Below are 25,682 nucleotides of genomic sequence, written 5' to 3'. Positions count from 1 at the left end.
GGCTGGGCGGGGCATGACGGGGGCGTGGCCGGGCATTCCGGGACGGGGCATTAATAATTTCTCTGTTTCTGTAAAAAACTCTTACTGTAAAACAAAAGTTCCTAATTTCCAGCTGGTATCTTTCTGTCCATAATTTAAACTCATTATAGCAAGTCCTATCGTCTACTGCCAACAGAAACAACTACTTCTCCTCTAATTGACTGCCTGTCGAATACTTAATACTTTCAAATACTTAATTTTGTTTCTAGAAATCAAAAGAAGGATACTTTCCTTAAACAAGGAACTTTACCATATTTCTAAAACATATTTTTAAAACCGCCCAACAGGGAGAATTTATCCCGTTTTCTACCTTCGCTAACCAGCCACATAGGAAACAACAGGACTGTATGATTTTTGGACCTAATGGAATTTCTAACGGAAAATCAGACCCAAATAGTAACCCCCTCTCGGCACACACAAATCATTAGTAACCCACTCTTGGGAACTGGTGAGAACCTGCTGGATCCCACCTCTGACTGGGATGTGGTGGGGTTTCCGGGCTGTATGGCCATGTTCTAGTAGCATTTTCTCCTGATGTTTCGCCTCCATCTGTGGCTGGCATCTTCAGAGGATCACATCTTTATGTTTACTAAGCAAACTATGGCCAATTACGGACAGGGGAGTTTACCTCCTCTCTGCCCTGCTGCCGCATCAGGCGCACCCCTGAAGTGCTCTTGCTTTCTGCAGAGAAAGCTGAGAGCAAGAGAAGGAGACGGGCTGCAACTTCCTTGTTTGCTGCGCACCACTTCTGCTCCCCGTGTGCGGCAACCTCCTCATTTATCAGTACAAGGAAGTTTGGGGTGCCGGTGTTCAGTTGCCAGGGTGCCATAATCGGCCTCTATGTTTATGAGATGGTTTACCCTGGCCAGTGGTGGGATCCAAAAATTTTAGTAACAGGTTCCCATGGTGGTGGGATTTAAACAGTGGCGTAGCGCCAATGGGGCTGGGCGGGGCACAATGGGGGCGTGACTGGGCATTCTGGGACGGGGCATTGCTGGCCGGGGCTGTGGCAAGGATGCAGCCGCTGCGCCGGTCCTTGGGTGGGAAACGAATGCACGCAGGCGCAGGCTGCCACACACACCGGTGCACCTCCTGCTAGACGGCTTCAAGTTCTGCATGCTACTGCTTAGAGGAGGGGCGTAACTAAGGCAAAAATCACGCGGCAAAATTACCAATTAGTAACCCCCTCTTGGCAAACACAAATAATTAGTAACCTACTCTCGAGAACCTGTGAGAACCTGCTGGATCCCACCTCTGACCCTGGCATTCCCCAGTCATCTAATCTTTACCCCCAGAAAGTTGAGTACTCATTTCAACCTTGGAAGGATGGAAGGTGAAGTCAACTTTGAGCCGGCTAGTTGAAACTGACTTCCGTTGGGGTTGAACTCTGGTCATGAGCAGAGCTTTTGATTGCAGTGCTGCAGCTTACCGCTCTGCGCCACGGGGCTCTTTTTAGGCAAAGATCTTACATATCACCTATGATCTGAGCCTTACTGGAGATGGCAGGAATTGAACCTGGGGCCTAGGAACTCTACCACAGAGCCATAGCTCCTCCCCAACCTTTCCTTTTGCTTGCTTTTCTACTTTTGGGGAGTTTTTAACAGAGGGCACTTTCGCACATGCAGAATAATACACTTTCAATCTACTTTCACAATCGTTTACAAGTGGATTTCGCTATCTCACACAGGCCTTTTCTGCACAAGCCAATAAACATGGGTTAAGGGCGGGATAAAACCAGAGTTGGGGGAGGGACTTCGCATGGATCCGGCTCCTAGTGCGAGTCCTCTCCGCGTTTTCTCGCCCAACCTGGGTTTTTCAAGAATCGCAATTTGTCGACTCTTTTGTTTTAACGCACCTCGTAGCTGCAGGAGGTGCATTATGCAGCTGTGCTTAAAAAAAATCTGGCTCCCATCTGTGGAGCCACACAAGCACCTCAGGGGGCAGCAAGGTTCTGGGGGTTCATGTATGTCTACCTGCATGCATAGCTGCGCATTGGTGGGAGGTAAGGGGAAAAGAAGACGTGCCTTCGTTGGGGACCCGCGTTAGCTCCAGGGCCGCCCACACGGAGGTATGTGAACGGCCCAGGCCTGCACATGGCTTGTGTACCCTGGCTGCACCCTGCTTTGTTTTGACCATCCAGAAAGGGTCACAGTAAAATCCAGCTGCAAAGTGGATTGAAAGTGGATTGAAAGTGCATTATTCTGCATGTGCAAAAGTGCTTAGAGAGGAATATTTCAAGCTGTGGTTTTCCACTCTGAGTCTGAAATCCGCATTCTATTCCACCCAGTAGTGGGATCCAAAAATTTTAGTACAGGTTCTCATGGTGGTGGGATTTAAACTGTGGCGTAGCGCCAATGTGGCTGGGCGGGGCACGATGGGGGTGTGGCCGGGCATTCCAGGGGCGGGGCATTCCTGGGCGGGGCTGTGGCAAGGACACAGCCGCTGCGCCGGTCCTTGGGCGGGAAACAAATGCACGCAGGCGCAGGCTGCCACGCACGCCTGTGCACCTCCTGCTAGACTGCTTCAAGTTCTGCGCGCTACTGCTGAGAGAAGGGGCGTTACTAAGGCAAAAATCACATGGCAAAATCACCAATTAGTAACCCCCTCTCGGCACACACAAATAATTAGTAACCTACTCTCGGGAACCTGTGAGAACCTGCTGGATCCCACCTCTGATTCCACCCCCTTCTGATCTCTGCTACCTCACTTGAAGGTATAACCCTTGTTCTCACAACACCTATTTGGCATGACTAAATATGTCCTGTTTGGTTGATTCTAAAAGCCCTGTTTAATCTCACGCGAGACTGGCACAGGGACTAAAGTGCTGTAAAGACCAACTAAATTGCTGTTGTCGGTCCACAAACAGACATCCGCGAAGCAAACAGGCGGCAAAGCTCTGAGCAGCTCTTCCAAATTTGTATTGACCTTACCAAAATCGTGCATCTTGTTGCATTCAGCGAACAGCGACATCCAGGATGGATAAGAGAGAGGATTCTCTAAAACATCACGGAAACAAAAACTGGGCCAGAACCCACACAGCTAACAACAGCCGGACTTGAATAGCCTCTTAAAGCCCAGTTCTAAGCTCTGTGAGAAGCTTCCAGTGACAGGGCTAGCAGAAGCACAAAGGACACCTTCAGTACGAAGCTCCATGATGACGTATATAATCATCGTGATGGCTGGCAGCGGAACTGTTTGTGGTTTTCATATCCATTGCTCATACATCTGTACACAGTTAATGCTGCCAAATCTTCTTGCACACGATCCTCTAGCCAACAGAACCAGCCAAATCCTTCTACCCCACTGTGCTCCTTTTCCCAGTCGGCTGGATTTGATCCCCTCATTCAGCAAAGAGCGTTTGGGTCACGTCCTTGAAACAGTTTGCTATCTGCTTCCAGTGGACTTTAAATATACCTTATATACTCGTGTATAAGTCTACTTTTTCAGCACATTTTTTTGTGCTGAAAAAGCCTCCCTCAACTTATATGCGAGGGTCCCACTTAATTCTTGTATGGTGTTCCCCCTCTCCCGTCTTCGCTCTCCTCTGCCTTCTTCTCTGCCTTCCCCCTTTCAGCTGCTTTCTCTGCCTCCTTCTCTGCTTCGCTCTCCTCTGCCTTCTTCTCTGCCTCCCCCCTTTCAGCCGCTTTCTCAGCCTCCTTCTCTGCTTCGCTCTCCTCTACCTCCCCCTTTCAGCCGCTTTCTCTGCCTCTGCCTTCTTCTTTGCGGCGGCTGGCCCCTGGCTCTTGGCAGGTGACAGCCAGTCAACCTGGGTGAGCTGGACAAGCTGCAGGATGGAGAGGTCGGTGGCAGAGACTTTGGGATTGGTGAGATGGGGGGTCAGTGGCAGAAACCCCCAAATAGCGCCCGGCCGTATCTATTTTTATTTTTGAAATTTACCAGTATCTGCTGCATTTCCCACCCTAGACTTATACTCAAGTCAATCAGCTTTCCCAGTTTTTTGTGATAAAATTAGATGCCTTGACTTGTATTCGGGTCGACTTATACACGAGTATATATGGTAAGTGTGGGTTGTGTGCACCAATTTTCAGGCTGAAGGATATCGTCTGTAGTGATCCATATTTTAACTGGGGCAGGGAACATCAAATATTGGCAAATTCAGCGACTGACTTCGGCTACATTTATTTCATTTTAGGTTCACAGCACCACTCATGTTAAGCTAGGTAGGATATCTTAACATCCTATTAAGCTCCTGTCTAGCTAAGGCAAGTGGGTGCCGCTCCGCCTCTTCTCACTACCAACCTCCACGTGGGTGCAGCGTGGATGAGATGGCTGCCGATAGTCATGGGACTACGGTCTGGACTGGCTCACGTGGGGTGATGATTCTTGCCTCCCTTCAGGGATGAAGAAGAGATGGCAACTCTGCTTGAACGCTGCGTGGATCTCATATGGTTCTAGTATCTATTGGTCTCCATTTGGGTGGAGGAGGCTGCTTGTCTACCCTCCGCATGGACTACCTGGCCATCATCCTAACTGACTGCTTGGTCCAGGAGATAAAGGCTCAGCTGAAAAAAAGGAAAAAAGAGGCTGCTGCTGAGACTTCCACACTCTTCCTGCTGGCTGTATCTTTCCCGAGGAAATGATGCATTTATAAGGAGGCAAAGGATCTCTATAGGACAGCCGCCAGAAGAAGTACTAGGTTGGGGTGTCCAACTTTGGTGCTTCAGATATTCCTGGACTACAATTCCCAATTGGCCAGGCTAGCAGGAGCTGATGGGAATTGTAGCCCATGAACATCTGAAGCGCCAGAGTTGGACACCCCTGTACTGTTTGTTGCAGGCCCTGGTTGGAGACTGTCTTTGGACAAGAAAAGCTTTGCGTCCCATTGACTGGGAGAAGAGCATCATTTTCCAGCATGGGTCGCTGGTTGTTAATGATGTGTTCAGCCAGTTTGAGCTGAGCACCATATTTTAATGTTCTAAGCTTGTTGTAACCCGCCAAGAGCCCTTCAGGGATTGGGCGGGATATAAATCCAAGAAATAAATAAATTAAATAATAAATAAGAACATAAGAACAAGCCAGCTGGATCAGACCAGAGTCCATCTAGTTCAGCTCTCTGCTACTCGCAGTGGCCCATCAGGTGCCTTTGGGAGCTCACATGCAGGATGTGAAAGCAATGGTCTTCTGTGGCTGTTGCTCCCGAGCACCTGGTCTGTTAAGGCATTTGCAATCTCAGATCAAAGAGGATCAAGATTGGTAGCCATAAATCGACTTCTCCTCCATAAATCTGTCCAAGCCCCTTTTAAAGCTATCCAGGTTAGTGGCCATCACCACCTCCTGTGGCAGCATATTCCAAACACCAATCACCCGTTACGTGAAGAAGTGTTTCCTTTTATTAGTCCTTATTCGTCTCCCCAGCATTTTCAATGAATGCCCCCTGGTTCTAAATAAATCTGGTTCTAATGCCCCCTGGTTCTAAATAAACCTAAAATGAACCTAATAAATCTGAATCCTTAGCTAAATTAGCAAAATCCTTAGCTAAATCTCTCCTGTCGTTTCCCCAAACTTCTGGTCAAATCGGTCCACCTCATGAATCTCACTGATGGTAAAGCAGGCCTTTGGCACCACCCCAGGGCAATTTTTCTCAAGGTCCCTCAGAACTATCAACTGTGGCTTTTCCAGAGCTGCTTGATAGGATTTGGGAGCAAAATGGTCCATATCAGCTAGCCAACAAGTTGTATTGCCCCCCCCCAACAGATGTCATAACATCCCCCAAGAACCCTTCCACAGATGACATAACCGGCAGCCATTTTTTTTCCCATGGATGACAAACAGGAGGAGGAGCCAAGGCAACAGGGGGCAACTTTGTAGAAACAGCTGTACAGAAGAAGAGCAGCAAAATACGCTATTATTTATGCCTGGGAAGGAGGAGCTTGCTGTGAAATGTGACAATTCGCAGAGGTCTCAAGGAGGATCTTAGAAAAATGTGCTGATTAGCACCCACAGTTAGGTATGGTTGCCCAGGCAGATTGTGCGGGTACTGGAACGCAATTGCCTCTGGTTGGAATGCCTTTTTGTAGCATTGAGCTCTCTGATGGAGTCTTTGGAAACAGTTTTTTTTGTGGAGAAAAAGAGTTAAGAAGAAATTCTTCCATCTGATCCTCCTCCAGGCACCATTAGCTCTGCCTCCCAAGAGCCCCCTGCATTACTAATGTGTTCCTTCCCCTCCTTCTGCTCCCAGCCAGGCAACCGTAACCCACCGTAGCCCCTCATCTTTCCTGGTCCTGACAGCTTCCGCAGCTTCCTTTTCAGGGGTGTGCCTCTAGCTTTAAAAACTAGGCCATAGCAGGACAGTAATAGTCTCACAGTGGAATTTCAAGGTCTTCCTCCTGCCCCTGTGTTCCTGGAGGGGCAACATGAAGAGCTTGCACTGGGATTATTATTGTTCTGCAGTGGTCTAGGTGTTTAAGCTAGAGGCATATTTTCCCTGTGTTCCTGGAAGGACAAGATCCTAGATTCATTCTTTCTTTCTTTCCTTCTTTCCTTCCCTCCTTCCTTCCCTCCTTCTTTCCTTCTTTCCTTCTTTCCTTCCTTCCTTCTTTCTTTCCTTCTTTCCTTCCTTCCTTCTTTCTTTCTTTCTTTCCTTCTTTCCTTCTTTCCTTCCTTCTTTCTTTCTTTCCTTCTTTCCTTCTTTCCTTCTTTCCTTCCTTCCTTCCTTTCTTTCTTTCTTTCTTTCTTTCTTTCTTTCTTTCTTTCTTTCTTTCTTTCTTTCTTTCTTTCTTTCTTTCTTTCTTTCTTTCTTTCTTTCTTTCTTTTCCTTCTTTCCTTCTTTCCTTCTTTCCTTCTTTCTTCCCTTCCTTCTTTCTTTCTAACTCGCTTCTTTCCTTCTTTCCCTTCTTTCCTTCCTTTCCTTTTTTCTTTCTTTCTTTCCCTTCCTTCCTTCCTTCCTTCCTTCCTTCCTTCCTTCCTTCCTTCCTTCCTTCCTTCCTTCCTTCCTTCCTTCCTTCCTTCCTTCCTTCCTTCCTTCCTTCCTTCCTTCTTTCTAATGCTGGAATAATGCTGGAATATTCCAGCAGCACATGAATTTGAGTGCAAAGAAAAGCCACTGATTGGGGCTTTCCTCACTCACCTTCTGCTGCTCACCGCTCTCGCGCCCCCTCAGCGCGCATAATTCCCCTCAAGCCCGGCTCTCGGGGTTCCCGACCCTGGCGGCTCATGCGCGAGTCATCAAAAGGTGCCGTTCTTCAGCACCAGGAAGGGAATGATCGCGGCAGCTGAGGTGGTGCAAAATTGGCAGCGTCGGAGGCGGCTCTAGCTGGTGGTTAAGCGCTTCTTCTTGCAAGTGGGGAGCGCTGCTGGAACCCCCCGCTCTACTTTCCCGGAGTAGCGCGCAGCAGAAGGTAAGTGGGGAAAGCCCCCTACTTGCAAACAGAAGAACAAATTTGCTTCTAGAAGATCAGCTTCTTTAGAAAAACCTGAACAAATGCTGAGAATGGATTAAAGAACAGAAGTGGAGAGGAGGAGGAAGAGGAAGAGGAGGAGCATTCTTACATGGCCGGTTGACAGCTGGAAGGTCTGTTCATGATGTGCCTCCTATTAAGGTGCTGCAAGATATCAGACGGGGGAACTTCTGGAAAGGGTGGCGCTCCTGAGTGGGAAGACAACGTGGCAGTGAAAACTCAAGTTCTCTTCCTTCTATGAAACAATTCACTCTGCCTCTTGGCCCAATACTATCCCCCACTAGCATCTTTCTGAGAGCCAACTTAGATGTCACATGTGACATGGATCGGGAAACAGGTGCCTGACTTGCTGTTCCACACAATAACTTGGAGTGGAGTGGGCTTACTCACCTTAAAAGTGCCACATTGAGCTCCAGAATGCTATCACACATCGTGTCGAGTTTGGACCTGAGGCTGACTTCTTTGCAATGTGGCACGGAGCAAGTGCAATCCTCTAGGTCAGTGGTTCCCAACCTGGGGCACACGTACCCCAGGGGAATGCACTAGAGTGTTTGGGGTATGCGAAAAAAAATTACATAATGGGCTTGCTAATATGGGGGTATAGTTTTAGGGCAATGGGTTGCCAAGGGGTATGCATATTGGGAAGCACTGCTCTTGGGTTATATTGTTCAGTCACAGAGGTGAAAGAAATCCCTTGCAAGCCATGTAGTTTAATCTCCTCTCAGCATTCATACTAAACTCGCTGAGTTCCCCACAATTAACTTTATTTACTTCTGTTTTACCCTGCTTTTTTCCCCAACGGGGCCTTACAATGCTCTCATCTCATCTATGATATGCTCACAACCGGGGCGGAGTGAGGGGGAACTGCGCGAGGGGCACCCGCCCCTCCACGCCCCAGAATGCCCCCGGAATGCTCCGGCCACGCCCCTGCTGCGGCATGCACCTGAGGCGTTGCACCTCCTGCCATGTTGGCGCTACACCACTGCTCACAACAGCCCTTTGAGGTAGGAGACCCTGAGAGAGATTGACTGGCCCAAGATCACCCAATGAACTTCCATGACAGAGTAGGGGGTTCAGGCCTGGGTCGGCCAGATGCTAATCTGACACTCTGACTGCTGCACCACCTTAAATTAAACACACAGCAGAAGACACAGTATGGAAGATGGGAGATTTGGGCCTTCCATAGTTCTATGATAACTGATAAGGAAACTTGCGTAGCTTCTTTGAAGATAAAGGAGGGATTACCAGGCAGAGAGGTTGCTTAGCCCTTTCATCTTATGCTTTTCTTGTCATTGACATCCCCTCCCCCAAGTTGCAGTTAACACTCATTCATGCACTTGTGTTCTGAGAGCCAGCGTGGTGTAGTGGTTAAAAGCAGGTGGATTCTAATCTGGAGAACCGGGTTTGATTCCCCACTCCTCCACCTAAATAGCCGAGGCTTATCTGGTGAACCAGATGTGTTTCTGCACTTTGACATTCCTGCTGGGTGACCTTGGGCTAGTCACAGTTCTTTGGAACTCTCTCAGCTCCACCTACCTCACAAGGTGTTTGTTGTGAGGAGAGGAAGGGAAAGGAGCTTGTAAGCCACCTTGAGTCTCCTTATAGGACAGAAAGGTGGGATATAAATCCAAACTCTTCTTCTTCTTTGCATGGAGTGTACTTTCCCTTCGGGTTGGTTTCTTGGCTATACACACCTTCCCCACTCTTTGGAACATATTGTGCTCTCAGATCAGAGAATCTCCCCAGTTTCCAAAATCTCTGAAAGTGTGGCTTTTCCTGTCCTTTCACAGGGAAAATGAAGAGAAGCAGCATGCATTTTGCTTTCTTTGGGTTTTCTAGCTCTACGCTGCCATCCCCCCACACAGCAGCAGTTTCGCCCAACCGTCAGGTCATAACTTTGGCAGGATTGAAAAGGCTATTTTTTTAAAAAAAATCATGCTCCAGCAATAGACCTTGAAATTGACATAAAGCTTGCATGGTCTAGTGCAGGGGTCTGCAACCTGCGGCTCTCCAGATGTTCATGGACTACAATCCCCATCATCCCCTGCCAGCATGGCCAATTGGAGAGCCGCAGGTTGCAGACCCCTGGTCTAGTGAATTAATGCTAGACCAAAGATGGCACCCCATCCCCAAAAGGTGGCAGGCAACATTCCCAGATGGAGGTTGTACAGAAGCAACAAGGAAATAGGGTGGGGGGTGATGGCAGATCCAGCTAGGGGACGTTTCGCAGCAGGAGAATCACTTTCTAAACAGAAATTGCAGGAAAAACCCACTGGGAAACAAACAACTGCGAGGTAAGAAGTGTATGCATAAATGGCTGATTTCAACTGGGAAGAACAGACAGACGTAGCACAACGGAACTAACTGTACCTTCTGAGAAGGAGGCAAATGCCCTTTTCGTCAGTCACCCTCCGTAGGCTTTCAAAGAAAGTATGCAGGGCTGCTAATTAGTTTTTTAAAAAATCACGGAGTATCTTAATCACAGATCTCACATCTAGTTAAATACCATAATGAGATATTATAACCTCAGGATGAGTTTCATTGCCTTACCTAATGTGATCATCTCGTAGAGTAAGATTCCAAAGGACCATCTGCAAGAAAACAAAACATAAGCTTTTGCATTGGCAGTTTTCTCACAACTTCTAGAGAAAGCAACTGGGGGCTAGGGAGGGAGGGAAGCCCCCCGCAGCTTTTTTTAATAACACAATTTGAGCAGGACCCCTGGAGTTATCAGCTGGAAACAGACCGAAGTCTCCATCTGTTGAAAATTAGGTGTGCATCATACTGTTGAGCTTTGACCAGGGGAAATCTAAATTAGGAGGCTTATCAGAACAAACCGCACATGTCTGATTTGATGCTGGGCGGCGTCTTCAGGAGCCGCTCGGGAGCTTGCCACTTGAGCGGGACACTGTGCGCCACGGAGCTGGTTCCACGGGTGTGGCTCCTGTAGGCCAGTCCCAGCTTGCAAAGCTTGGCAGTAAAGTCGTGACCGATGAGAACGTTTCTGGCGGCCACGTCTCCGTGGAACAGCTTCTTTTGCTGGAGAAAATCCTGAGAAATTAGCAAAACGGTGCGTTGTCAGTATCTGTTTTCCCCTTGGACTGATTAAATTACAGCACCCCGCTGATGCCAGGCTAAACACTTGGGTCAAGATGGCACCGCTCTTAACGAGTATTCAGGCAGCTGGCATTCTACAAGGAAATTAACCTTTGCTATGGAAAAATTAAATCTCCGGGGGGGGGGGGGGATTCAGGGGAGGTTCAATTAGCTTCTTCTCTGCAGTAGGTGTGAAATAGTTTCAAATTTATCTGCTACAGTGCAGTGGTCGGGGCACAGGACTTCTTCTCTCTGAGTTACATCAGCTAGAGGGAGGCCAAGATTCAAAGGATAATAATGTTTTTAAAAATCTCTGGTGGACCATATCTAGCTTAGACGTTCATGCCGTGTTTGCATTCCTGCCTGACAAAGGATAGCATGGGGTTATTTAGCAAACTTACCAGACTGGTTGTTGTGGGTTTTCCGGGCTGTGTAGCCGTGGTCTGATAGATCTTATTCCTAACGTTTCGCCTGCATCTGTGGCTGGCATTTTCACAGGTGTATCACAGAGAGAAGTGTGCTGTAGCTGTCGTCTTCAGAGGTGTATCAAACTGTGCTCAGTGACCAGCAACTATCATAAGGATTTCTGGACACAGTGTGTAATAGACTTCTCTCTGTGATACACCTCTGAAGCTGCCGGCCACAGATGCAGGCAAAACATTAGGAACAAGATCTACCAGACCACGGCCACACAGCCGGGAAAGCCCACCACAACCATTGGAATCCGGCCATGAAAGCATTCGAGAAAACTTACCAGAGCTGATGCAATTTGTTGTCCAATTTTATACACCTGCCTTTCTGTCAGGTCAAAAGGCAAACCATCCATGGTCACGACGTCCTAGTAAAAGAAAAACAATAGATAGAACCATTGGCCTGATAACAAGTGTCCTCCCACCCTGGACATTCCACAGGTATATATATACTCCACTTGCTTTACTACCATCAGATCCTCTGAAGATGCCAGCCACAGATGCAAGTGAAACGTCAGGAGAAAATGCTACTAGAACACGACCATACAGCCCAGAAGCCGCTATTGGGTCACCCTTAACTTTTTCTTTCACTTCGCAGGAAAAGCGAAGGAGATCACTGTGTTAAGCTTTCTTTGGGTTTTCTTGCTCTTTCCTGCCTCCCCCCTCCCCCAAATAGTAGTTTCTCCCACTCTTTGGGCTATCATTTCAGGATGATCAGAAAGGCTTTTAACATTTTTTTAAAAAGCTGAATTGTTTTAAAATGTGAAATTGACATGAAATTGACATTGTCTAGCAAAGCAATGCTAGACCAGGGGTCTGCAAACTTGGCTCTCCAGATGTTCATGGACTACAATTCCCATCAGCCCCTGCCAGCACGGCCAAGTGGCAGGGCTGGTGAGAATTGTAGTCCATGAACAACTGGAGAGCCAAGTTTGCAGACCCCTGTGCTAGACCAAATCTGGCATATACACATGCACAAAAGGCACCAGGCAACCTCCCGAAATGGAGGTTGCACAGAAAGAACAAGAAAGTGACAGGTGGGCAAAATGGTGATTTGGATCGGCTTAGGACACTTCTCAGACGAAAAATCCCTGTGTAAACAAATCTGTGGGGAAACCCCACTATGAAGCAATGCCCTTAGAGCATAGGTGTCAAACTCGCGCCCTCCAGATGTTATGGACTACAGTTCCCATAATCCCCTGCCAGCATCATGCTGGCAGGGGATGATTGGAACTGTAGTCCATAACATCTGGAGGGGTGCGAGTTTGACACCTGTGCCTTAGAGTGATGCAGTACCGCCAAATGCAGTGGCATAGGGCCCTGGGACAGGAGGGCGTAACACCCTGGGTATGCCCTGGTGCATGGGTGTGGCATGGGCATGCCATGGGCATTCCGGGGCAGGGCAGCACCACGGCAGGGGCGCAGGCCGCGTGCGTGCCCCGGGTGCAGTTTCCCCTTGCTTCGCCCCTGCCCGAATGTATATGGACAACAGTACAATTCTATGCAGAGTTATTCTCGTTTAAGTCAATTGAAATGGATGCGCTTAGACGGGAGCAATTCTTCTTAGGACTGCACCGTGATGAATGTAACATCAACCAATTATCATGGCTTATTAAAAAGCTATTATTGTTTGGTCTTCCAGCAGCCCTATCAGCTGGTAGAGAAGGCAGAGGAACAATGAGTTCCTCTAACAAAGCTCGGCTTATTTATGTCTGGCTTGACCTACTTCAACACCGCCAAGGTTTTAAATCAGAATTTTATTTTTCCCTGTGCTGCGCTCTCAACCCAACAATATTGAAGCTTTTGAAAATCTAACCTAGCTCCATGAGGTGACCACTTCTGAGCTTAAAGTATTCATGCTGTATCAAAGGGCTCTGAACGAGGCAGTTACATGGCACATATTTCAAAAGGTTACAGAACAAATCTCGTCGCTGGTGTAATGAAGAGAAGAGGAGCTTTAATCTATCAGGGACCCAAGACGCTTACTACTTCATACAGGGGGAAAAAACACAACAAAGGCAAAGAATTGCTTATGTGGGCAGGCAAGTAACACATTCAGATTTTTATGAAGAAAATAATGGATCTTCGGATTTCTGAGGAATGACTCTTGTACGGAGGTGGCAGATCTGTTTCAACGGATCCCATCACAGTCCCTGTTTACTATACTTGCCTCTAGCTCATTACGAATGCTGTTTTGTCAGTTGAAGGAATTTTGGGGACTTCTGTTAGTATTACGTTGACACAGTTGCCTTCCACAAGACTTCAGTCTCATTTTTTCAGGTTATTAGTGCTGGGTATATTTGGTTAATATAGCAGAGTTCGCCCAGTCATGAAAGCATGATACTGAATGCAGTAAACTCAACCCTCCCAAGAAGTAAATTGCAAAAGATAAAACTTGCAATTATTCAAGTAGATTCTGTCCACATCCTCGTTGCAGTAGAAAGAAGGATAGAAATCCTAGCCTGAAGATTTCCTTATACAAGTGGCCAGCTAATCTGGTGTCATGTAAATGCAAGTATGAAATATTTGCTCCTTCAGGAGAGACCTGGGGAAGCATCTGACTCTATGCAGGTCCATGTGGGAAGTGACACAAAGACCAAAGGCTACTGAGAGAGAAGGAGGAGGGCAACTTCCAGGTACAAAGAGAGGAACATCCCACAAAAAGATAAGATTTATACATTTAGGTCCCTTCCGCACATGCAGAATAACGCACTTTTTCAACTTCCAATGAATGCTGAAGCTGTGCGGAATAGCAAGATCCACTTGCAAACAATTGTGAAAATGGACTGAAAGTGCACTGTTCTGCATGTACGGAAGGGGCCTCAGAGAGATTTAGCACCCCGCAATGTCCAGGAATGCTGAGTCACTCCCAGTCCAATTATTGGAAGTTAAGTATCTGAGTAAGGGAAGTGACATCTTGCTTCTGGCATACACACAAATAAATGTTAAGGCTGTCAACCTGCAAACAGTGGCCGGAATTACAACTGATCTCCAGACTAATGAGATCAGTTTCCCTGGGGAAAAAATGGCTGCTTTGGAAGATGGGCTGAACCACATATATCCCACTGAGCTCCCTCCCCTCCTCAAATCTCGCCCCACTCAGGCCTACTCACAAAATCTCCAGGAATTTCCCAAGGAATTTCCCAAGCCAGGCCCAGCAACCCTAGTGTGTGTGTGTGTGTGTACACACAGAGAAGGGCCTTTGTGTTGTTGTGGCCGCTGTCTTTGGTCCAGTGTTAGTTTGCAATTAAACTAGGTGGCCGATAAGAAAAAAAGAACCAGAAGGGAGCATTCTGCAGTGGGGGTCGATCTGCTGTGGCGAGCAATAAAAACCTGTCTTGCAGGAGGAGAGGAAGGGAAGAATGAAGACAGTGGAAGGCTAGCAAGAGCTTTGTTAAAAAAAAAACAGCTGTGAATCACCATGGGCTGCAGTTGCTGCTCGGGATGGGTAGGCAAAGCCGAGCTGGCTGGTTCTGCCCAAGTAAGGGCAGAAGCAGAACTCTGCCCATGTCAGGCCAGGGCAGACGTCACTGGAAGTGGGAGGGTTAGCCCGAGCCTTTAGAGGACCAAGCCCTCTTTTGTGCCGGCCATGCTAGGCCTCACGCTTCCACTTGTTTAATAAAATGGCTCTGGCGAATTGATTTACCCCAGTGGCGTGGTTATCGGGAAAAGGGCTTTGCTCAAGAGGTTCCCACCCTCGGACGGCAATTAACCCAGCCTTGCAAATTTCACAGGGTTCACTGCTCCAGTAATACAATATGACCATGAAAACAAAACACACACACACCCCCCCCCCCCATTCTGATCATCCTAAAGTGATGGTCCGAGGAGTTGGAGGAACTACTGTGATGTGGGTGGCAGGGAGGACACAGAAAACCGGAGGAAAGCTTAACAACGTGGTGATCTCCTTCACTTTCCCTAGGAAGGGAGAAAAAAGGTCACACTTACAGAGCTTCCAGAAACCATGGGGATTCTCTGATCTGAGAGCGGGGTGACTGCCAAAAAGGGGGAAATGAGTCTACAGCCAAGAATTAAACCCGAAGGGAATAAACGCTTAAAGCAAAGGATGCGACACTGTGATACTAAGTAGATATGACTGGGATTGCTCCCAAGGTCACTGAAGCAGAAAAACAAGAGAGGTGACATAAACGAGCAAACGAACGAGACAGCCAGTCAAATCTGATCCGGTCACTTTCTTAGTCGTACCCTGCGGCAGGTCCAAAGGAAGCTGAGAAGATTCCCATTGGAAGCATCCTCCAGTATCATATAAAGAGGCATTTGGGTGACAGAACACCCTAATAACTTGACTATGTTTTCATGAGGACCAAGGAATTGATGGAATGTAATCCTTTCCAGGAAGTCTTTAATCTCATGAGAGGTTGCAGATTCTGAAAACAGAATGGAACAAAAACAAAAAACAAAAACAAATAAGAGATCCTCTCAAGAAGTTTAGCAAAAATAAGAGAAGGATTGCTCTGGTTCTGGTCAGCCTCAAAACTCCTTCTGTCCTTTTAGAGAGAGACGTGATGATAATGTTAGCAGCCTTCCAATCAATGTGGGTCCCTCAGTCTCGGGAACAGATATTTCTGGGATTCGAAAGGACCGCTGGAGAACGGGAAAGATCTGCAATCATCAGTTCCTTTCACTGGCAGATGGCTGGCTCCAACCCCTTTAATTTAAAGTCTCTTCCTATCCTCATTTATTAATCAAACAAAAGGAGAAAAGAAAGGCTTTCTAAAGCAACTCAACAACATATAGGGTTGCCAGCTCTGAGTTGGGAAATGCCAGGAGAGTTTGGGGTAGAGTCTAAGGAAGGCAGCATTCATTCATTCATTCATTCATTCATTCATTCATTCATTCATTCATTCGATTTATAGGCCACCCTTCCCTGAAGGGCTCAGAGTGGTGAACAATGGAAAAAAACAGTATAATAGTATAATTTAACAATTTAAAACACCCAGAACTACCAATAACTAACAGGAACTTTTAAAAACATAAACAGATGGCGATAAAATCTCAACCCCCTCCCTCCCCCAACTGAGTCTCCTTACAGGAGAGAAAGGTGGAGTATAAATCCAAACTCCTCCTCCTCCTCTTCCTCCTTCTTCAATATCTGACAATATGTGAAAGCACAGTGAAGAGTTTCTTACATGGTCCAGGCCGGTTATAACCATATCCTGACAACTCTTCATTTTCTATTAACTGTGCAGAGAGATCTGCACAAGGTTCTGGATCTCACTGACAACACTACTATCAATGTGATATATAATTCAGCTTATTACAACAATGCTTTTGCTCTGAGTGAGGCATATGCTCTGTGTCCATTTGGCACTACACTCCTGAAACCAATGTTTCGTTGATCATTTGGGACTAAATTTGTTGTTTTTCCGGCCTTCATAATAAGCAAGGCGTTCACCTTATTCCCATAGAAGGTTCTGGCCTTATACTCAGTGATGGGATCCAAAAATTTTAGTAACAGGTTCCCATGGTGGTGCGATTCAAGCTGTGGCGTAGTGCCAATGGGGTTGGGCGGGGCACGACGGGGGCATGGCTGGGCATTCCAGGGGCGGGGCATTCCTGGGCGGGGCTGTGGCAAGGACGCAGCAGCTGTGCCGGTCCTTGGGCAGGAAAGCTTGAAATCCACGCACGCGAGGCGCAGGCTGCCACGCACGCCGGTGCACCTCCTGCTAGACTGCTTCAAGTTCTGCGCGCTACTGCTGAGAGGAGGGACGTAACTAAGGCAAAAATCACATGGCAAAATCACCAATTAGTAACCCCCTCTCGGCACACACAAATAATTAGTAACCTACTCTCGGGAACCTGTGAGAACCTGCTGGATCCCACCTCTGCTTATACTCATTCAGAGGGATCTTTTCTGAGTCAACCTTTCAGTCACGATGACGGTTCCTCATTTAAAGCAGCCGTTGGACAAACATGGGGCAAAATACCACAATTTTAGTAGGGCAGATAGCCACAGAGAGTCATAAATCCATTAACTCTGGGAACTGGGAATCACAGAAATATGAGCTGCAGAACAGCACGGGTAAGTGACAAAAATTGTGCCCTCTCTCCGCAAGGCACTCCAGAACTGAATCTCAGAAGACATTTCCTCCAGAGCAGCGAGTGCCTCTTAAGCGCCATCAGAAAAGGAGGGAACAGGCAGTTCTTTTCTTCTTGCAATTTCTTCCCTTTAAACAAAACCACTCTACTATCTAAGCAGCTATCTCCCACACTGAGAAGGAAGTGAAACAATCCCACATTAGAGCTGAAAGGAAAACTCTCAAGAGGCTCCACTGAGGGCAGGAAATAAATTAGCTTGTAACAGCGAGGCACAAAAATGTGTATCAGAATATAGCGAGGAAGTGTCTCGTAACACCCATTAAGCTCACTGTGGGCTGGATGACTCCGAGGGCAGGACTGCACAGAAACTACAGGGAATATCTCATTATTTCTCTCTACCAGGGTCCCCAAAGGTTTTCAGCCTGCGGGCACCTCTGGAATTCTGGCACAGCATGGAGGGTGCAGCCACAAAATGGCTGCCCCAGCTTATCTTCAGTCCCACTGTGGAGATCCTTGTGTTGTGGGGGCAGCTGCTGCCAAAGCAAGGGGCCTGCTTTCTAAAAATACTTGTCAGGCACCAGGAAAGAAGCTGGTGGGTGCCATGGCAGCCACGGGTACCAAGGCAGTACCCTGCTTTATACAGAGACTGCAGTTGTAGGACATCGCTCATTTGTATTTTAAGCAGATGTGTTTTGCCAGTTCAACCCAATGCTTCTATGAACAATGGCGTATTTAGGATGGGGAAAGCCAGGGCATCAGCCCCGAGTGCTACTTGCCTAGGGGCTCCCAAAGCAGAAAGCCACTGCCACTCAGAGGTCTACCCACCATAACGAAGCAATGGGTAGACCTCGCCTTGCCTACCAATGCTTCATGGCTGGTAGGCCAGCCCTCCGGAAAACTGGTTACCCACAGTTGAAAGTAATGGGTAGACATGGCCTCCATGTCTACCAATACTTCTTAATGGTGGGTAAGCCTGCCCTCCAAATATCTGGTTCACATGTGATTGAAGACAATAGTAGACCTGGCCACTGGAGAGCTGGCCTTCCAAGATGGGACAGACCAGTCAGATTGGGGGGGGGGGGCACAATTTCAGTGCTTGTCCTGGGCACCATTTTCTGTAGATATACCCCTTCTTATAAATCAATCAAGGGGCAGAGAATATATGAGAAATAGAAAGTTGAAGAATTGTACTAGTCACTAAGATGCCTGGCCCTCCTGTCATGGATATTACCTTGTAACGTTTTCAAGATGACCAGTTGAGTTTTCCCAGGACTGGCTGTGTCCAGTTTTGCTCTGTAGATTCCCCCAAAGCTCCCGTTCCAAATAAACTCCATCGATTCTGGGGAGATTTTTTCTCGTGGTATCTCCAGCTCCTTCAAGGTTAAGGCTGCCGTTCTTAGCAAGCAATCCATGGTCGTCTCGCTTAGCCGGATGGAAGTATATTCCGATACGCTGGCTTTCCCCCGGCTTCTCTCATCCTCTGAGGTTGGGACCACAGCTGTTGGTCAAGCAAGTAGAAATACGGGATCTTTCTCTTACATTTTAGTGCTGGTGGTTTATTTTAACCCACTGCAACGGGACAGTCACAATTCATTTAATTCAGAATTAAATGAGTGGTCCAGGCTAGCCTGCTGTCATCAGATCTCAGAAGCAAAGCAGGGTCAGTTGTGGTTAGTACTTCAAAGGGAGGCCACCAAAGGATACCAGGGTTGCTATGCAGAGCACGGCAGCGGCAGACCACCTCTGCCAGTCCCTTGCCTTGAAAACCCTCCTGGGCAGTCCTAAGTCTGCTACGACTTGATAACGCTTTACGTGCAGGTTAAGAATGGGATGGCCCCAGAAGCTTACTGGGAGTAAATGGTGCCCGGAGACGAATTGTCTCCAGGACGCCCCCCAGGCTCTGCCCCCCTACCATCCCAGTCCCGCCCCCTGATGCCCCCAGGCTCCACCCCTCCACTGCCCTCAACCCAGCCCATGTCACCATGGACATGGGCAAGGTCTAGGGTGCCCACCTTCCCCCCCCCCAGACTCCCCCTGCCGGCTGGGCTCCCTACGGGCAGGCCAGAAGAAACTGCAGTCCTGGCCTCGGAGACCTGCTTTTATAAGCACTGAGGCTGGGGGTGGGACTTGGGGAGAAGGAAAGGGTGGGACTTCCTGCACCCCAAGTCCCACCCTCAGCCTCAGTGCTTATAAAAGCAGGTCTCCGAGGCCGGGACTGCAGTCTCCTCTGGCCTGCCCAGAGGGGAGGTCAGAAGAGACTACAGGCTGCCGGCTGGGAGCCCATCCGGCAGGGGGGGAAGGGAGGGGGGAATCCAGGGTCGGGTTAAGGGCTAGGTTGCCTGGCTGCTTTTGCGTACCTCGACTGACACGGGCGGGCAGGCACACCTAAAATGACTGGCAGCAGGAACGGTTCCTGCTCAAGCCACCAAATGGGAGCCGTTTTCTTTGCCCTCCTTGCAGGCATGGAGTTGGGGGCGCGAAATGACCGGGCAACGGGACTTCCTGGTCACATGGGGAGCCGATTTTGCCCCCCCCCCACGTGACCAGAAGCGTGGTGCCTGGGGACAAGGGGTACACCTTGTCCCTAGGTAGATACGCCAATGGATGGCCCAGAAAGGGGGTGGAGACTGAGAGAAGCAGTCGGCTGCAGAACTCATGAAGGAAGCAAGGCGACCCGGATGGAACCTTGGTTGATTATTATAAGCTCTTAACACCTTGTTCAAGGGAACTGCAGTGTTGTTGGGAACCAGTGGGAAGGGCGATGTTTAATTTGGCTATATTGTAAAGGTTAGGATTTATGGTTTCAGGGCTTTGTGTGTGTGTGGTTGGTGAGAGTTCTTTTGGGGACCTTCATCATCTCAAACCCAGCCTCTGGAGTCTTCATGAGCCACCCGCTTGCAGGAAGAAATGGACTTGGCATTATCAGACTGTAATTAGAAGACTTGAAATGAAACTTGAATAGGACCTTGAATTGCTATATCAAATGTTAATGTTTGATAAGTGTTATATCTTAAGGGAAAAGTAAACAATTTTGTTTGACGTTTTGTTGTTTGCAAACTCCTTCCAAGTTCTGCCCCACGGAACCCATAAGCTGAGGTTATACACGCACAATCTCCTCTTTAAAACTAGAGACTGTCCAGAGCTAGAAACCGTTCGGCGAGAAGATTGATGCCGTTTCAACAGGCACATGTTGCCTAAATATATGGTCTCCACTCGACTTTCCTCAGCCTAAACTTGCAAGACAGGCACAAGACAGGAACCCCCATATGCGTGCTTACTGACCTCCATGTGGATCCCATGATTGGAAAGACATGGGTTATAGGAAACGTCCTGCAGGAAACTAACAGCAGTGCTGAAGTGCGTGCCCCTAGCTGGCCTTCACTTGAGGAAGTGGCATGCATCCAAACCTGCAAATTCAGTCACTCACCAATAAGTTTAGGAAATGACTAAAATTTCGGATTCAAAGGGACCAGGGTATTTTCCACTTCTCTTATTCACTTTTATTTCACATCACGCTCAAATCCTGAAGTATGGGGCAGAGCCAGGCCCATCTCACTGACTCAAAAAACCCCACCCTCTGCCTACACCTGGGCCGATTTTTCACGTCAAAATTGCTCCTCTGTTGTCACGGGGAATGCCCCGGTGCAATTGGGAGTTCTTCACGGTGCCCAGTGCTGCTGCAGCTGCCACATTTTTGCCCCGGAGCTGCCCCGTGGCATCAGCTTCGCTCCGCAAATTTCCTGAACTGCAAAGGTTGAGGTTCTTTTGAAATGTCCCTTTGCTGCTCCGGAGGCTTCCGCCACCATGAAAAACTCCTCTATAGCAGAACCGGGGTCATTTTTCCCACCTTGCCGCTCTGGCCCGCCCCACCAATGGACAGGAGCTGAGAATCAGTGCCCCTGCTCTTGCAGTGAAAAAGAAACGGAGGGAGAAACCTTGGGCAGAAAAGCATCATGTGCAGGCGCCGCAAACAGGGGGGCGGCGATTCTCTTGCACACACAAGGATTTTAGATTGAGATTTTAGACAGAGGGGTGTGGAGGACAGCAATTCCATCACACATGCAAGGATTTTAGACGGGGGAAAGGGGCGAGGGCGCCGATTCTCAGAGCCTGTTTTGTGTTCGGGGACATTTAAAACTAAAATAGTGAAAACGAGTGGGGGGAATGGGAGGAGATTCAGCCAATCAGAACACGGGAAGCGGAGGTTGTCCGCGCACGTGTGGAAGACATTGCGGAAGGGCTCACAGTACAAATGGAGAAGCACTGGGTTCGTGAAGAAACATTTGGGGCATAACTCGCCGGCCCTGCCTCGAATCCCACGAAGAACAGGGGAGCAGTGAAAAGTCAACAGCAGGGCAAAAAGTGCCACAGCAGGCACGCCCCCCCCCCCCCGATCTACCACAGGGCGTTTCAATGTGAAAAGTCAACCCTGATCTCCCCCACTCCCACTAAGAGGCCCCATAGCTCCCTTTCTCCACTGCTTCAGTCTCAGATTGTGAGACTGAGTGATTTGGCAGCCCTGCCCCCTTGGATGTCCTTACCTTTCTCTTCGGACTCCGGGAAGGTCTGCTGGTTTGTCTTCCAGTTGCGGTAACGTAGCCAAAGTATGACGCTTAAGACAATGACAAATACACCCACTAAGAGGACTGGGACGACTATTAGTTCTGCCTGATTCTCCCGTATGACTGTCAAAGGAAAGTGGCACATGATAAAGGAGTTACAGTAGTTAAAATTCACCGGGTCACAAGCAGCTCTTCTTGCTGCACAGAATTATGTTCTTCCAGTGGCTTATTTGGGTCTGCAACCAGGATTTAGCTGGTAGCATTTTTTAGCCATGTTATTGCAGCTGGACAATTGGGGAGGGTGGGAGGGTGGGATGTATCTTTTAATTAGACCTGAAGTAAAGAAGTTCTTGGTTTTCAGAACAACATTTGACTAAAAACGTTTTCTAGGGTATCAGCTTTCATGAGTCAAGGCTTACTTCGTTAGGTAAAATGTAACTGAACTTCCATCAACCCTAATATCCAGGTCAGAAGGCGGGAGGGGGTGTTACAAAGAAGAGCAGAGAGCAGCTTGATTAAAGCCGGGAGATATGCATAGCTATCTGCATTTCCTACCTCTATACATGCCTCCCAGCCGTAATCAAGCTAATTATGTTTTACATTGTATCTCTGCACGAGGACTCCGTTCTTCTTTTTCATACCCCTCCCACCTCCTCTGACCTGGATATCAGTGCTGATGGACCTTCATTCTCATTTGTATGTGACAAAGTGTGTTTTCTCAGGAGAAATGTTATAAATCATCATCCTTTGTTTATCTATATCCATGCAAACAACCCTCCCCCGCCCCAGTGATGGGATTCAAATAATTTAACAGCCAGTTCTGGTGGTGGGATTCAAATAATTTAACAACTGGTTTGTCGAAGGCTTTCATGGCCGGATTCAACTGGTTCTGGTGGGTTTTCCAGGAGCAGCAGTGGCGTAGGAGGTTAAGAGCTCATGTATCTAATCTGGAGGAACCAGGTTTGATTCCAGCTCTGCCGCCTGAGCTGTGGAGACTTATCTGGGGAATTCAGATTAGCCTCTACACTCCCACACACGCCAGCTGGGTGACCTTGGGCTAGTCACAGCTCTTCTGAGCTCTCTCAGCCCCACCCACTTCACAGGGTGTTTGTTGTGAGGGGGGAACGGCAAGGAGATTGTAAGCCCCTTTAAGTCTCCTGCAGGAGAGAAAGGGGGGATATAAATCCAAACTCTTCTTCTACTCTTCTTCATCAAATTGCTAAACACAATTGTGAATCACTCCCTGGACTGAAAAACCCCACCTGCAATACTATACTATCAACCACACCTTTGCATAACAAGTTCCACCCAAACACTTACTGATTGGTTACCCACCTGGGGACATGGCAAATTTTTTGAACTAATTTTACTAATAATCTCACTGCAAAAGGGAAAATGGATGAAAAACACCAGTCGAGAGCATTTGCAGCCAGCAAGAACAAAACAAAAACCAACAAGCAAACAAAGTAGGAGTATTTATATTGGGATGGGCCCAAGAAAGATAAAACCTCCTGACTTCCTAGCCCAATCTTGTTGAATCTTGAAAGCTAAGTCTGTTTCCGCACGGTGGCGGAAACGCACCTCCACCGGCCCGGTGGAGGCTTGGGGACTGCTCACACGGTAGCGTGCAAGCAGTTCCAAAGATCTGCCAAACCGGAGAGGCGGCTCCGCATGGTGGCCACCTCCGGTTCGGCCCCTCCACTGATCTTTCCGTCCAGCGCTGCTCTGGAGCGTTGCTCTGGAGCGCTGGACGGGAAGGTCAGTGGAGGGAACGGGAAAAGCAGCATCTTCCTGCTGGTGCTGTTTACATCGTGCTGGCGGGAAGACACCGCTTTTCAAAAACTTGAAAGCGGTGCCTTCGCGCCCCTCGGGGCCAGCTCCTGTGCGAACAGCACCCCATGGACGGTGTTTTCACCGTCCCTAGGGCGCTGTTATTCACCCATGCGGAAACAGCCAAAGCAAGGTAGGTCTTGGTCAGTGCTTGGATGGGAGATAGCCAAGGAAGTGCAGGGTCACTATGCAGACACAACAAATGGGAAACCACCTCTGAACCTCTCTTGCCTTGGAAAAACTTCTGGGGTCATCATAAGTCAACTGTGACTTGATGGCAAAAAAAAAATCAAACCTCCCCCACCCCCCCACCCCGGTCTTTTGCAGATATTTCTCTGGACATGGTCACTTGTATTCTATAAAAGAGCTTCTTCCAGTTTGCACCAAGATATTTTGCTTTTAGGCGAGTCTTGGGTCTTCTTAATCTTATTTTAAAAATCATAACTTGTTTGTTCATCTGGTGCTTTAAATGTTATTATCTTGTTTTGACTTTGAATGCGAATGTTTTAAAACTCTCTGCATGTTTATGAATTCATGTATTGGAGAAGAGCGTCGTGGCTACTGTAGACAGCAAAACAGCAACAAAAAAGCAAAGAAAATCCAAAATAAGTGGGTTCTAGATCAAACCAAGCCCGAGCTGTCCCTAGAAGCTAAAATGGCTAAACTGGGGCTGTCATACTTTGGTCACATTTTGAGAAGACAAGAGTCTCTGGAAACGACAATAATGCTAGGAAAACAGGAAAGACCCAACATGAGTTAAATTGACTCTCTCAAGGAAGTCGCTGCCCTCAGTTTGCAAGACCTGAGCAAGGTTGTTAACAATGGGATGTTCTGGAGGACATTGATTCATAGAGCCGCTATGAGTTGCAAGCGACTTGTTGGCACTTAACATAAACACACATTTTGCTACGAGATTTCTCACTGATGAAGACCTATTGGTTGAAACACAGTTGACTGAAAAACATTAAGAGCTCTTCTTAAATGCTAGATCTGAAAAAGATTTGTGTTGATGAATGCCAATTGTAATCTGTATACTACACATGTCTTGAGTTTTGCAAACTACTTGCTTATTTCTTTATATTTTGTTAAAAGGTTGATAGTCTTTTCCCTAGTTTGTGTTTTCTTCCCACTAGTATCCATGATCGAGTTGTTGTTTTTTTAAAATGAACCAATGCAGTGGTGTCCTTTATAGCCAATGGTATTTGGAAGTATATATTGAGCTGAGCTGGAACAGATGAGGCAGAAAAATGTGACACAAAGTAGTAAAATCCCACTAAGGCCAGGTGCCAGGCAATCCTGGCCAAGTCAGAGAAACAGCCTCTATAAAATATTAATGGCGTCTCTCTCAGCATGAAAGATCTTTCCATATACAATGTGCGCTACGACAAAGAAAACTGACTTTCATACTTACCACACAATTTGTCATTGTTCTGACATTCCAGTAGCATCCGTGATGACCTTCTGATTTGGGGGGACATTGTCAGCCGAGTGTGATCTACCCTTCGTCAACAGTCATTATCAACTACAAAAGACATGAAGAATATTATAAAAATTGGATGGCTTGTGAGCAAGCAAATTTAAATAAACAACAAATCAACAAATAAAACCACATGTAGAAGAAGAGGAAGAGTTGGATTTATATTCCCCCCTTTCTCTCGTATAGGAGACTAAAAGGTGCTTACAAACTCCTTACCGTTCTCCCCTCACACCCTGTGAGGTAGGTGGGGCTGAGAGAGCTCTGAAGAACTGTGACTAGCCTGCGGTCACCCAGCTGGTGTGTGTTAGAGTGCACAGGATAATCTGAATTCCCCAGATAAACCTCCATAGCTCAGGCGGCAGAGTGGGGAATCAAACCCAGCTCCTCCAGATTAGAGTACACCTGCTCTTAACACTATGCCACTGCTGCTAATGCAGGCTAGCAGCAGAGGCTCAACAAGGGCTTGTCTTAATTTAATTAACAGTTCAGATATTCTCTGTATCAGAGGGGCAACAGCGGTACAGCTTCAAGGACCATACGGACGTCGCATTGTAACAACAGTGTTGGATCACATGGACTCATTTTGCTAATGGTTTCCCTGATGCAAGAAACCCTCCCCTGATGCAGGTATCTCCTCTGTCAGTGAAATGGTGCTTGCATCAGCAAAAAGACTCTGAGCAGGAGGATAATGCTGCCATTAGTAGAATGGACCTGCAGGATGTGACCCATA

General features: G+C 47.7%; 1 protein-coding gene across 3 annotated transcripts in view; it reads right to left on the bottom strand.

Moving 5' to 3' along the window:
* STYK1 (serine/threonine/tyrosine kinase 1) overlaps positions 1-25,682 on the bottom strand; it is a 53,115-nt gene that overhangs the window by 7,887 nt on the left and 19,546 nt on the right. The window contains exons 2-10 of one of the 3 annotated variants that reach the window (XM_048504694.1): positions 24,887-24,997; positions 21,625-21,768; positions 18,315-18,581; positions 15,230-15,411; positions 11,308-11,391; positions 10,300-10,508; positions 10,008-10,048; positions 7,549-7,645; positions 4,465-4,562 (exon numbers count right to left, since the gene is read on the bottom strand). In XM_048504694.1, the coding sequence (XP_048360651.1) occupies positions 4,559-4,562; positions 7,549-7,645; positions 10,008-10,048; positions 10,300-10,508; positions 11,308-11,391; positions 15,230-15,411; positions 18,315-18,581; positions 21,625-21,768; positions 24,887-24,953 (1,095 nt within the window). In that variant the 5' untranslated portion in view covers positions 24,954-24,997 and the 3' untranslated portion in view covers positions 4,465-4,558. Of the gene's footprint in view, positions 1-4,464; positions 4,563-7,548; positions 7,646-10,007; positions 10,049-10,299; positions 10,509-11,307; positions 11,392-15,229; positions 15,412-18,314; positions 18,582-21,624; positions 21,769-24,886; positions 24,998-25,682 lie in introns of those variants that run through there. The other 2 variants (XM_048504692.1, XM_048504693.1) reach the window with 2 other exon arrangements.

Source organism: Sphaerodactylus townsendi, linkage group LG07 (assembly GCF_021028975.2).
Source record: "Sphaerodactylus townsendi isolate TG3544 linkage group LG07, MPM_Stown_v2.3, whole genome shotgun sequence".
Taxonomy (NCBI): domain Eukaryota; kingdom Metazoa; phylum Chordata; class Lepidosauria; order Squamata; family Sphaerodactylidae; genus Sphaerodactylus; species Sphaerodactylus townsendi.
Note: the sequence above shows the minus strand (reverse complement) of the source record. Positions and strands in the feature narration are given on the sequence as shown.